Source organism: Bufo gargarizans, chromosome 1, assembly GCF_014858855.1.
Source record: "Bufo gargarizans isolate SCDJY-AF-19 chromosome 1, ASM1485885v1, whole genome shotgun sequence".
Lineage (NCBI taxonomy): Eukaryota > Metazoa > Chordata > Amphibia > Anura > Bufonidae > Bufo > Bufo gargarizans.
In genome coordinates, this window is record NC_058080.1 from 213,836,523 (window position 1) to 213,851,248 (window position 14,726).

Below are 14,726 nucleotides of genomic sequence, written 5' to 3' on the forward strand. Positions count from 1 at the left end.
CAATCTCTCATCACTCGCTCTCGCTGTTAAATTTGCAACTCGAGATCCCATACCATCAGTCATGTTTAGCCGGTGCAACTTTTAATAAAAGTCTACACATCATAACCTACAATAGGATTTGGGTTTAAGGGCTTCTTCTTTTCATTTGAGTCAATAGAGGGGCAACCAATCTATGCTCTTAACCTCGTCATACATGAAGCTTATCCTAGAAGCAATCAGTTTTTAAATGGCAGCTAAGCTGAAGATCTGAACCATGTGGAGAGGTGATATAAGCTGTTTATGGGATAACCACTTGAATTACTTGTGTCAAAACTACCTGCTTTGGCATAGAGAGTGGAATTAGCAAAAATTGCCAACATAGTAAATGTTCTTTGCAACTTTAAATTGTATAAACAAAGTCATATGCATTTTATCATTCATTGATTATCTAACTAACTATCTATCTATTCACCTCCAATGGTTTGACATACCATGAATATCTTCTCATTTTAAGGCATGCATAACTTACCATAATATTTTTGTGAACAAATCCCTGTCTGTAACGCGCTGGTTTCAAATGTGGATATTCTTCTGTACTTGTGACTTTAATGTTCCAATTTTTTTTCCAAGCATCATAAAGCTGTATGTGTACTGGATAGACACCCGAATGATGGGGAGCCACTGCATAACCCATGTCTGTTGGAATACCATGCTCCTGTAATAGATTTTGGCATGAGAGGTTGTCACTGAGTAACAAAGCAAAAACTGTCTTTTTCTGATTTGTAGATGTAGTGCAGAAAACCACATAAAACATTTTTTTTTCAGGCTTCTTTCACACATTAGTGAATCACGAACAGCACACATACAGTACCTCTTGGCTTTAATGTGTGTATTCACACATCAGTGGTTTTCCACAGAAAGTGGGTCAGTTATTACAGAACCCTCACACACAAGTATAGTTTGTGTCCATCTGAACAATGGACAGAACACAGATGCAATCTGTGTTTGGTCCGTTGTTTTCAAGGACTATTGTTATGAAATGGTCTTAAAATTAATTTTCAGTTTAGCAGTGTCCATGAAATACGGATACATGGAGGGTAAAAAAATAGACACATGGGCAAAACATGGATTCTTCACACACAGCTTCATGGATGAACCACTGACCATCTTTTCATGGATGCCATCATGAACACAAACGTGTGAATGAGGCCTACAAGGAAAAATAATGACTGGCATTGTCTTTTTTCATTATGTTATATGCAGACAGCTATCTCTTGATATATGCTATATCTTTTATAATAAACATCCATATCCTGTCCGGCAGGTAAAATAAGGCAATTGTCAATGGGTGCCTATGTTGGTGGTATACGTTGCAAGTGTTTCCCTGCCAATGTTCAGCATACGCATACAATACAGCAGAACTGATTAGAGGCGTGTAAGTTGTTTGTTCAAGTCTTCGGCTCCTTTGCACTTTGGTAAGTATTGAAATGACCTTAATTGTATATGGATTTGCAAAAGCTATCAAGGTATTATTTGCAGACTTTGCATTTTACCAAGCAGAGAGCTATCAGTGTTTTAAGAAAAATTGATATATAAAATATTCAGTGAATTTGCAAAGTGATACAATGTCGCAGCCAAAGTCATATTTTTTATGCATTTTTTGCTTAAAACATGCCAAGTATTCAAATCAAGGGTTTCTCTGGGCTTTTAGCAATTTATAATTTCAACATCAATATGATTTTAGCCCTTTACCTTCCTTTTTTTCAACAATACACACAAGTTAACACATTGAACAACTTTGCAGTGTGGAACACTAATGGGCACATTTTCCTGCAGAAAGAGGCCACTGCCATTAGGGAAGGAATACTACTGTCAAGAAGAGGTGTATTTGATAGGCAACAAAAGTAACATTTGAATGCCAAGATCCAAGGTTTCTCAGCAGAACTAGTGTTGATCGCGAATATTCTAATAGCAAATTTTTATCGCAAATATCTAAAATATAGTGCTATATCTTCGTAATTGCAAATATTCAAGATTTTTTTCATCAGAACCCTTCCTGCTTCTTGCTTGTGGGCCAATGAGAAGGCTGCAATATGTTTGTCTGAGCTTAGCAACATCCCTAGCAACCACTAGGAAATTTGCCAACCCCTTACTATATAGAAAACTCCCCAGCAGCCATTTTCTGCAGTTGTTTGCAGTTCTGCAAGAGAGAGCAGTGACATTGCTGTGGTGTGTTCTTTGCTGAGTCATCTGGATCCTTATTCAATTACATTACATAGTTAGCTCATATTTATAATACAGATAGTGGGAGATAGTCAGTGTAGGTTAGATAGTGATATAGTGTAGCTGATAGGTGCAGGGTGTTAGGTAGTGTGATAGGAATTACTGTACTATGTATTTTCTCCGATCTGGACAATCGGCTGCTGGAGGCGACGGGGTCAGAACAAACCCTAATATGACCCTGTGGTATAATATTGAGCTTGCCCATATAACTAAATTCAAGTAGCAGCCTCACCACAGGGCACTCGTCCTTAAAATAGCCACTCCGTCAGGAACCTCTCCCTGTGAACTGGCCCTGTTTGGTCCTACTCTATTCCCACTCCCTATATGCACGTTTCATGTCTCAGAAATCCTCAGGGGAAATTTAACTAGGACTTAAAAAACAGAGACAATCGGGTGATGCCAGTTAGAACACACGTATGATCGTCTGTAAAATCTATGGACTAGTGGAAGAAGGAGTGCTGGATATAGCTCCTCAACCACATGTACGGGCATCTGACTAGCCGCGGGCCATAGTCCATAGATTTTACAGACGATCATAAGGGTGTGTTATAACTGGTATCACCCGATCGTCTCTGTTTTATAAGTCCTAGTTAAATTTCCCCTGATGATTTCTGAAACATGAAACATGCATGTAGGGAGCGGGACTAGATTAGGGCCAAACAGGGCCAGTTCACAGAGAGAGGTTCCTGACGGAGTCGCCCTTTTAAGGAAGAGTGCCCCGCGGTGAGGCTGCTACTTGAATTTAGTTATCAGGGCAAGCTCAAGATTACTCCACAGGGTCATATTAGGGTTTGTTCTGACCCGCAGCCTCCAGCAGCCGATTGTCCAGATTGGAGTCAATAACTCCGGTGTCATCAGGACGCAGACTGCACCCTGGAGTACGGTTATCAATCCCAGGTGCCGCCGTGCACCTTTACTTTACAATCAATTGTTTGGGTGCCGCCGTGCACATTGGTTTTCACTACCGCCGCTCTTTGATCTTACCATTTTGTATGATTTTCACATTTATGGCCTATTTTTTAATAACATTAGTAAAGGTTATGTTTTAATACAACAAATTATCACTATTCTGTGCCATTGTATCTATATGTTATAGTGACGTTTACCCATGACAAGGAATATTGTCCTTTATTGTCTATTTGGTTATAACTGTGCATTTTCTCCAGTCTCAGGAAACTTATAACAGCTTGAAAAATGTAGCAAAAGTGAGCCACGCCTGTATTGAGCGTGCAATACGCCCATATTACATTGCCGATTTTTGCAATCAAGAAAATAATGACTGGAGATCATGAATTCTAGAATTTGCAAATGTATAGCGAATATTTGGCTAAAAATCTCATATTGCCCATGCTGATCATCACTAAGCAGATTGGTTTAATCGATATAATGGAAGCCGATGAAGCAGAAGTTCGATTGGTATAAACGATTGGTATAAAATCGAACTCTGCTTCATTGGCTTCTGTTCTATCGATTAAACCAATCGGATTCTGCTATATCGGTTACGTCTTCCTATTTCGATCAGCAAATCCTTTCCCTGGCTAATCATGTGGGACGCCACGTAGATCGACACGAGGGATCACTGTGACGAGGCGGCAGTGAACAAGCACGGGCCAAAAGCGAGGTATCCACCATCTGGAAGCGCTGTTTGAATGCGAATTTACACCATTTAAAATCGCAACAAAGAAATTCCTTCGAACCATCTAGGTTCCAACTACTGATAAAATCGCACAAAGCTATACGATTATTTTTAGTAGTCAATTTTTTTGCAGATAGGTGAAAATTAATAATATTTGAAAGCAAAGAGGTCACATTTATTGGAGTACTCCAGTTATATAGATGTATGTGTGAGCTCCGCATTATATTTATCTATAAGTATATATGCTGATATGGAATAAGGTTATGTTTCAACATTTTAACATTTTAATGATATTTTTATTGGGATAATAAATTTTGTGTATGCAAAAATACTGTGAGCCAGACTGATTTATTATTGATTTATTTTGCCTTGATCAGCTGGTAACTGACAGGCTGGGTTCCAGTAGTTTGCTGGTGGAGCTTCTCTAGAATATATTATCAATCAGATTTCACTTTTCATTTTTCAAAGGAGTTTTGAAAAATGAAAGCTGGAATCTGATTGGTTGTTTTTTTTTTCATTGTTAACTTTTTTTTAACTTTTTTTTTAAGCCCCCCCCCCCCCTAGTGGAATTTAACATGTTGTCATTTGCTTATACCATACACTGCAATACCTTACTATTGCAGTTTATGTTGATTATTAAATCTTCCTATTAATTCCTGCCACAGACTGGGAGCCTTTACAAGGCCTTAGGATGCCATGATAGCAGATCAGCACCCCACAATATTGCCACAGTGAAGCAAATTGGACAACCGAGGGAAGCTTCCCCACTGTGTATGGAGCCAGCTTAGCTACTGATCCTGCTCTACTCCTATTCTGCCATGTATGTCAAATGACAGGAAGTGAATTTCCTTATCACAAAGAGGATTTTAATTACAACTTATAGAGTGTATGGTGAGTGAGGGACTCTCCTTTTGGATGTCCATATGCTTTAATAAGGTGTATGGACAGGAGGTTGTTTTATGAGACATTCCCTCAGGATATGATGCAGAAATAGAAAATGGGGACTAGTTTTTTCCTCCTAGAAACAGCTCTTATCCAGCAGCTTTTGCTGGTATTACAGGCTTAGTCCCATTCACTTAAATATGATGAACTTCAACATAAATCATAGCACATGGACAGGATTGGTGCTGTTTGTAGAAACTCAGCAGACCCATTTTTCTAATATGAAAAAGGCTTTTAACCCCTTAGTGACCAGCCTATTTTTCTTCCTATTTCATTATTGCCTTCAAAGCGCTATAACTTTTTTACTTTTTCGTCTATGTAGCTTGTGTTTTTTTTAGAGACAAGTTGAAGTCTTTAATGCTGCTATTTTCAGATACATAACATGTTTTTATTAACTTTTTTAACTCTTTCTGGGAGGGAGATAGGAAAAAACTGCCATCTGAGTTTTTATGTTATACATTTTGCAGGGTTCATTTTTTGACATAAATAACATAATATCTCTGGGTCAGTATGATTACAGTGATACCAAATAGATATTGTTTTTTTTTCCATTTAGGCCACTATGACGGCTCTACTATGAGATTAATCTCTGTAGGGGCAGGAACACACAGAGTTTAAAAGGCCACCACCCACTCTCACCCTCAGTATTTCTTGTCCCTACGGGGTCAACCACACAGAGAGCCCTCCTGGTGGAGGTGAAGACATTTTTTATTATTTTAAAAATACCTGAGGATTCTGTCCTCTTCCCCTGCCCTCCTGCGGTCTGGTTGAAAGCTGGGCAGGGGATCCATATGGAGCCGATCTCGTTCCTGCCTCAGGAGCCTGTATCCCTCCCCACAGTGCGGTCCTCCTTCCCTATATTGAGGAAGCTGACCGCAGGGAAGCAGGAGCATGCTGCACGCCGACTCTGGGGGAAGCCTCACCATTACACTCTGCTTCCGGCGGCTGGAGGCGGAAGGGGCGGAGCTTGGATTGGGCGCACGGCGGTGACGTCAGACGCTGTGCTGACTACTTGTGGCGGCAGTTTCAAACAGGCAGTGGCACCGATCTTCCTCCTGGTGCATACAGCACAGATGTCTGCTCCTGAAGCCCCGGGCGCCTCTACAGCCAAGATGGACTCTGAAACACCCTCGGCTACTCCAACAGTGAGTTCCCCTGTGGGCAAAGGACAAAATGATGTATCATTTTTTGACTTACTTGCCTGTTTGTCTATTGATACCTGGCTGCTCCTCTCTTATAGGGAGTTAAAGAGCCCAGAACAAGGTCTAAAGTTCAGAGATGTGCAACTTGTAGCAAGAGGCTTCCTGAGAATTATAAAAAGAAGCTCTGCCAGGGTTGCATAAAAGATCTTATAAAAGAGGAGCAACCGTCAATTTTGTCTGAGGTCAAATCGCTTATTCAAAATGAAATTAAGTCCTCTCTGGCCTCCCTCAGATCAATCCCGTCTACACCTCTGGCAAAAAAAACTAGATTATCCTCCCCATCCTCCTCTGTTTCGGAGATCATGGACGAGGAGGCCTCCACCTCTAGACAGAATGTGGATCTTGACGTTCTATCAGAGGGTGAAATAATGGAAGATAGTAAGAAATACTTCTTTTCTTCCGAGGATATGGAGGAGCTATTGGGAGCTGTTAGAGCAACCATGGGGATTGAGGAGGTGAAAAAACCAAGGTCCGTCTTAGACGAGATGTCCGGGGGACTCAGAGCTAAAAAATTAAAAGTTTTCACAATGAATGAAAATTTAAAGGACATGATTCTAGACAAATGGACTGACCCCGAGAGAAGACTGGGGGTATCCCGTGAATTCAGAAACAGGTTGTTGTTTGATCCAGTGGACGTCAAATTATTTAACGAAACCCCCAGAATTGACATCCAAGTAGCGAAAGTAGTTAAGAAGACTTCCCTCCCATTTGAGGACTCTTTACAACTACAAGACCCAATTGAAAGGAAGGCCGACTCTCTCCTAAAAAAATCCTGGGAGGCAGCTATGTTTGGGGTCAAAACCAACATAGCCACAACATTGGTCGCAAGATCTATGTGTTTTTGGCTTAACGAATTAGAAGAGCATATCAAAAACAAGACCTCTAGAGAGGAAATATTGATCTCTATCCCACTCCTCAGATCTGCCATGGCCTTCTTGGCGGATGCCTCGGCAGAATCAGTGAGGTTCGCCGCTAAGGATACGGCCCTCACCAATTCTGCAAGAAGGGCATTGTGGATGAAAGCCTGGGGAGGGGATAGAGCATCAAAAGCCAAGCTATGCTCCATAGCGTTTTCTGGGGAATACGTCTTTGGACCAGTATTAGACTCCATCCTGGAAAAGGCTGCAGATAAAAAGAAGGGTTTTCCAGAAGAGACCAAAAAGAAGCCCTTTCGTTCCTCCACTTCCCAAACTAGACCCTTACTGTTTTTAGCGTACTTTATTTAGGCAGTAAATATATATTTTTGGATAGTACGTAAACATCACCTATTTAACTTAGTTAGACCCTATAGGGGCAAAGGGAAGGGGGGTAGGTGGAGTTACCAGAAAGGGGCAAAAGGCAGAGGTTTCCTTCTTAACCCCCAAAATAAACAGTCAGATAAACAATAACGCCAGAGTAGGGGGAAGACTGCAGAATTTTCTGTCCCGGTGGGAGTCCATTACAAAAAATCCATGGGCCTTAAACATAATTCAGGATGGCTACCGGATAGAATTTTCCTCAACCCCTCCAAAGAGGTTCAAAATAACCTCACACAGCCCAAAAATTATAGAAAAGATCTGGCAGGGTATCCTGCAGCTTATGGACTCAGGCGTTGTGACAGAAGTCCCAGGTACAGAAAAAGGAAGGGGTTATTATTCCAGTTTATTTCTGGTACAAAAACCAGATGGTACCTTCCGCACTATTATAAATTTAAAAGGATTAAACAAAGCAGTCGCATACAGGAAATTCAGGATGGAATCCGTAACATCCATCATTCCCCTGATCAGAACAGGAGACTTCATGACGTCCATAGACTTAAAAGACGCATACTATCACGTCCCCATAAACAAATAATCGCAAAAATTCCTCAGGTTCGCCCTAGTGGACAGCTCAGGAGATGTAAAACACTTCCAGTTCACCGTGTTACCCTTTGGAATCTTATCTGCACCAAGGGTATTCACAAAACTCGCAGTAGAAATGATATCCCCCCTGAGAGCAGAAGGGATAAACATTTTCCCATGCTATTTTCTGGCCCTAGGATCCTCGGAGCAGGAAACAACCAGCATTACCAGAGACCTTATGCGCAGATTTTCAGACCTGGGTTGGGTAATAAACCTGAAAAAAATCAAGTTTAATCCCTACAACCAAAATGAAATTTCTGGGAGTGATCCTGGATTCAGTCTCCCAGGTTACATCCCTCCCTCAGGAAAAAATCACGTCGTTTATGGACAAAACAAAAAAATTCTGAAGTCAATCCCAGTGCTCCATTCGCAATGCCATGAGCCTCCTAGGTGCAATGACTTCCTGCATAACAGCGGTGTCTTGGTCTCAGGCCCACACCAGGATTCTCCAATCTTGGATCCTGAGAATTTGGGACAAGAGACAGTGCTCTCTAGAGAAAAGAATCCCCATTCCGAATCAGGTAATATCAGATTTAAAATGGTGGATGAAAGAGAGAAACCTGCAAAAAGGTGTACCCTGGGTAAAAGATCCGGAGATTCAAATAAACACGGATGCAAGTGGTACAGGATGGGGAGCAAAAATAGGCTTGCTAAATTACCAGGGCACTTGGTCAGACGCCATGAGAAGATGTTCGTCAAATCACAGAGAACTGAGGGTGTCACAGGACAACGTCTCCGGAAAACACCTAAAAATCCTTTCGGACAATGTAACAGCCGTGGCATACCTGAAACATCAGAGGGGCACACGATCAACAAGCTTAAAAGAATTGGCAGAAAAAATATTTTCTTCGGCCGAAATTTTTTTTCTCTCCATCACAGCTATCCATCTAAAGGGTACGGAAAACATACAGGCGGATTTTCTCAGCAGAGTAACCATAGATCCGGGGGAATGGGCCCTAAGCTCAGTTGTATTCGATCAGATTACCAGGAGGTGGGGGACCCCCAAGATAGAACTGTTTGCATCAAGAAAAAACACAAAGGTCCAAGTGTTAAAAGAGCTAGCTCTGGAAGAACCCTGGATAATCCCCCCACAGGAGAACATTATTTCTTAGGGTCCAATTCTTCACCAGAATCCAGGTCTATTCAAACTATCAGCCTGGATCCTGAACGCGAAGTCCTAAAAAGCAGAGGGCTATCAGAGAAGATCATAAATACCCTAAAATCTAGCAGGAAAGAAGTTACCTCTGCAATATATCTTAAGATATGGAAAAAATATTGTAGTTGGCTAGGCCAGACTCCTCCAGTAAACTCTTCCCCAAATATTGAAAAAGTGCTAGACTTTCTCCAACGAGGGTTAGATCAGGGCCTTAGACCAAGTACTCTCAAAGTACAGGTCTCAGCTTTGGGGGATTGTTATGATACGGACCTGGCCAGTCATAGGTGGATAAGGAGGTTCATAAGAGCTGCCTCAAGATTGAGACCTTCCCTAACCCCTAGGACGCCTCAATGGGATCTAAACTCGGTCCTAAGAAATCTTACAAATTCGCCTTTTTCTCCTATACAGGATATATCACTCAAACACCTATCTTTAAAAGCAGCCTTCCTAGTGGCAATTACTTCAGCCAGATGACTGGGCGAAATCAAGGCGCTGTCCTGCAGGGAACCATACCTTACTATCTTCCCGGACAGAATAGTTTTACGTTTGGATCCGGGTTTTCTCCCGAAAGTGGTGTCGGACTTTCACAGAGACCAAGAGATCATTCTTCCATCCTTTCCCAAGGACTGTCCATTAGAAGATCAGTTCCAGCTCCTGGATGTTCGGGATACTATCATACAATACCTAGATTCAACAAAAGAATTTAGGAAAGATGATAACCTTTTCATTCAGTATGCAGGTCCAAACAGGGGGAAAAAGGCATCCAAAGCCACGATTGGAAGATGGATCAGATCTACTATTATTTGCTGCTATCAGAAGTCGGGTCTAGACAGCCCCACGAATATAAAAGCTCACTCTACAAGAGCTATGGCGTCTTCATGGGCAGAAAGAGGAGGTGTCTCCCTAGACAAAATCTGTAGAGCAGCCACCTGGTCGAATATAAGTACCTTTATCAAACATTACCAAATTAATGTATCGGCTTCTGCGGACTTAACCTTCAGTCAGAAGGTTCTGCAAGCAGTTACCCACCCTATCTAATAATCTGGTAGTTCTCATAGTAGAGCCGTCATGGTGGACGAAATGGAAAAACCGTAATTAGACTTACCGGTAATTCTGTTTCCTTGAGTCCACCATGACGGCCCAGATTCCCCCCTGAGATTTAAGGAGGGGTTGAAAATGAATTAATACAAAAAAAAAAGGTGTATATATATATATATATATATATATATTGCCTAGGTTAAGGTTACACCCACTTGGTAATTTGGAAAGCACTGAGGGTGAGAGTGGGTGGTGGCCTTTTAAACTCTGTGTGTTCCTGCCCCTACAGAGGTCAAGGGTCAATCTCATTGTAGAGCCGTCATGGTGGACTCAAGGAAACAGAATTACCGGTTAGTCTAATTACGTTTTTTTTTTACTTTTTACAACTTTTTTGCAATAAACCCCTTTTATTAAAAAGAAAATCTTTTTGCAACGCTTCATCTCAAGACTCATAACTTTTTTCTTTTTCTTTCTATGGAGTTGTGTGATGGCTTGATTTTTGTGGGATGACTTATAGTTCTCATTGGTATCATTTTGGCATAATAACACTTTTTGATTGCTTGTTATTAGTTTTTTTTCAGTGGCAACTAAGAATAAATGAGCAATTCTGTCATTTTTCTTTACAGCGTTCACCGTAGGGGATAATTTAAATGATATTTTTGTAGTGTGTGTTGTTACGGAAGTGGCAATACCAAACATGTGGGGGAGATTTTATTTTTGCAATTTTTTCATTGAAATGTGTATTTTCAATAAAAAAGCATATTTTTAATTGTAATTTATTTATTTAATACATTTTTTTTTACTTTTTGTAACCTATTGCAGGCAATCTTTTGATTGCTTCTAAAATGCAATGCACTATCCCTATAGTACATTGCATTTTAATGCCAGTGCTATTATCGACTAGAAGGCTGCGCCAGAGAGGCACAGTCTGCTGGAAAACACTTGATGCATGCTTGGGGCCTACACCAGGTCCCAGCCTGATTACACGCATTAGCACCCTGTGATCACATTTGAAGAGTGCAGAAGGAACACAGAGGCAGTAGGCTCCCTCTGTCACCGCTCACATGTTGGGGGTGCCATTGCCTGTGGCATATAAAGGCTTAAACAGCCCGGATCGACACTCCTTCCCCCACTGTATGGGGGGCCCGTGCAGCCCTTAGATCGTGCCACAGTAAAAAGTCGCAGCCTAGCTTAAGGCTCCTTAGTGACCGCTGTAGAAAGGCGTATGGGTGGTCACTAAGGGGTTAAATTGTGGTTCCACAGCTTCTAGGAAACCAAAGTGTACCGTCCATTCAATGCTTTGATTTAAACAAAGGGAAAAATAGGATAAATACTTCAATCTAATGGGTTTCTTTTGGCACTTTGGTGCCTATGCACAGGATATAAAAGCATAATGTTAAAAGCTTTCAAATAGTGTTTAACTGGGTTAAGTACACTCCTATTTATATTTTATAAGAATTTTTGTATTCTCAAAAAATATAAAAATAAAACATAGATTATCTTTTCGAAATCTGAGGCAGGGATATTCCACAGTTTTTAAATCATAAAGACATGCTTTTACAGAGAGTTCAACAGTGACTTTCACTAAGAAGCAAGAAACATGGCAAGGTGCCAGGACAGTCACTGACAGTATAGTATGAACATTCAACTAAATAGAAGTGTGGGTGGCTATAAAGCTTAAGGGAACATCAGACGGATGAGAAAGAGCTGTGAAAAACGGAATACATGAAGTGAAAAAAAAATAAAAAAACTATCTGTGGGTAGTAATTGAAGCAATACAAAATCTATTTCGTGCCTGCCGTATTCTATAAAACATCAGGTTCAGAATGCGAATGGATGTAATTTAAAAATATATATGTTGTTCAAAGATATGGCTCCCAGTTTGATATTTCTCCTCGCTTTATGTTTTTTTTCCATCACTGATTTATGTTTTACCCATTGCCTTTCCAATATTTTACTTCAGTGAGCCGTTAACGTATGCGACACAAAAAAATAACATTTATTCTACATTTTCTCACATTGAAAACTTAGAAGAATGAAACATTTTGACTGTTCTTGTTCTTCCAGATCTTTTTTTCTTTTGATCACACAGCTGAACGGATGTGTCCAAGACAATAATAGTAAGAGAAGAAATTCATTTAAATAGGTTGAGGGGAAATGAAGCATGATCTTTTACTTGACTTGCCACACTTAAGAAAGAAGTTATGATGCATATGTGGATGCCTGCATTGCAAGTCAGAGATTTCTTAACATTTTTACCATGGCCTATTTTTAACCGTAGTCCTATGTGATGTTGTAAACTACCATCTTTTTTGCTTTATTAGACACTTTCCCCCCCTAAAAGTGTCGGAAAAATAGCAGTAAATCTTGTAATGCTATTACTAATGGGCAATTTCATTACGGACTTCCCCGAGCAATAGGGGATTATGGGGCCCCTGGGTCCTTGCCCACCCTCAAGCCACACCCACACACAGCCCCACCCATATATCGCGCCTATAACTCTTACATTCAGTGACGTCTCCTTTGATGTAGATGTTCTTTTTCTCATTTTCTCAATTCAGACCAGACCACCATGATGATTTCTTTTAGCCATCTCTCATCTCAGACAGACAGACAGACATCTTAGTTTCCTACTTTTCCTCCCACCTTCTCAACATCCCATCATTCCCCCTCAATACTGAGACACTGTGACCCCCAAAACTATATTGTAGAAACAGATGAACCCCCTGAAAATATTAGTTACACACAGATAGCTCCCCCTTCAATAATTATTGGAACACAATGCTCTAAAAAAATAACTGCACCCAGAAAATAGTGCCCCTGACACTAATAGGGTAACCATAATGTCCCCCAAAAATAACTGTACTAAGCTGATACTGTGCCAGGGCACCCCCAGAGTAGTAGTGATCCCCAAAATCCCAACAATAGTAATAATTCTGTGCCAGAGTGCACTTAGTAGTAATAGTAATTCTACAGTGCCCCCAACAGTAATTGTGTCCCAGAAATAATAATGCTCCCATAGTCCCCCAGCTGTAATAAAGCCCCCTTATAATGTGCGCCAGTACAAAAAATGCTCCATTGTGTGGCAGAAAAATAAAAATCTTAGTGCCCCCAGTAGAGTCAATGTCCCCAGAGTGCCCTCATGTGATCCAATGATCCTTACTGTGTGCCACTACAAAAAAAACTTAGTGCCCCAGTTGAGCTAAGGTGCCCATAGTGCCCCTATAATTTGTGCCAGTATAATACTCCTATATAGTGCCCCCAGAAGATGCCCCCATAGTGCTCCTCCCCATCCTATATAGTGCCCCCAGAAGATGCCCCCACAGTGCTCCTGCCCATTCTACATAGTGCCCCCAGAAGATGCCCCCATAGTGCTTCTCCCCGTCTTATATAGTGCCCCCAGAAGATGCCCCCATAGTGCTCCTCCCCCATCCCAATGGTGACATTCATATTGTGGCAGTATAAAATGCCCCTATATACTGCCCAACAGATGCCCCCATAAAAAAAATAATATACAAACTAAAATAAATAAATTGTATAAAAGTCACCACTGTTTATGTAGATTTTTGTTTTAGCGTCGTTGATCCACAGTGCGAAGTGGGTTAATTTCACAAAGATTCACAATCCATTTAAAAAGTGATTGCGCTGACTTCCATGGACTCCAGCCTCTAAGTGTAGAAATGGATGGTAACGGCTCTTTTCCTGCAGCCCCAACACAGAACTCCGCGGATATTCCTTCTGCGGATTAAAAGGTTTCGGGCACATACTGAAGTTCCACCAGTTTACATATAATTGTTTTCCTTTTATTATACTTATAAGGGGAATAGAATAACAGGCATCAAATACAAATGTCTGCAAAAGTCTGCAACACCGCCCGACCCGGGTTTCACCAAGCAAACTTAGTCAGGGGCGAATGCTCCACCCTTCCTTGGGCGTCTTCTTATACAAATAAAAAACAAGAAAATAAAACAAGAAAACAAGAGGCACACCGCTCCCTCCTTTCCTTTAGTTTCATTTCCACATATTTTTACATTTTACAAATTTCTCCTACGTACTAAAATATTAAATATAAAATATACAATAAATAGTAAAATATAAAAAGCCTACATAAAACTTCACATATCCTTCATATATCACAATTAGAGTTGAGCGAACACCTGGATGTTCGGGTTCGAGAAGTTCGGCCGAACTTCCCGGAAATGTTCGGGATCCGTACCCGACCCGAACTTCGTCCTAAACTCGAACCCGAACCCCATTGAAGTCAATGGGGACCCAAACTTGGGGACCCAAACTTCTCTCACCCAGCATGGGTATATGTAAAATGACACCCCAAAACACATTCCCCAACTTCTCCTGAGTACGGCGATACCAGATGTGTGACACTTTTTTGCAGCCTAGGTGGGCAGAGGGGCACACATTCCAAAGAGCACCTTTCGGATTTCACCGGTCATTTTTTACAGATTTTGATTGCAAACTACTTCTCACGCATATGGGCCCCTAAAATGCCAGGGCAGTATAACTACCCCACAAGTGAACCCATTTTGGAAAGAAGACACCCCAGGGTATTCCGTGAGGGGCATGGCGAGTTCCTAGAATTTTTTATTTTTTGT

The 14,726-nt window shown here is 41.1% G+C and overlaps 1 protein-coding gene across 1 annotated transcript in view; it reads right to left on the bottom strand.

Moving 5' to 3' along the window:
* The window catches only part of LOC122945932 (bifunctional heparan sulfate N-deacetylase/N-sulfotransferase 3-like), a 550,006-nt gene that overhangs the window by 298,121 nt on the left and 237,159 nt on the right, over window positions 1–14,726 (bottom strand). Inside the window, exon 4 of the mRNA XM_044305192.1 lies at window positions 509–694. Coding sequence (XP_044161127.1) covers window positions 509–694 — 186 coding nt within the window. The remainder of the gene's footprint in view (window positions 1–508; window positions 695–14,726) is intronic.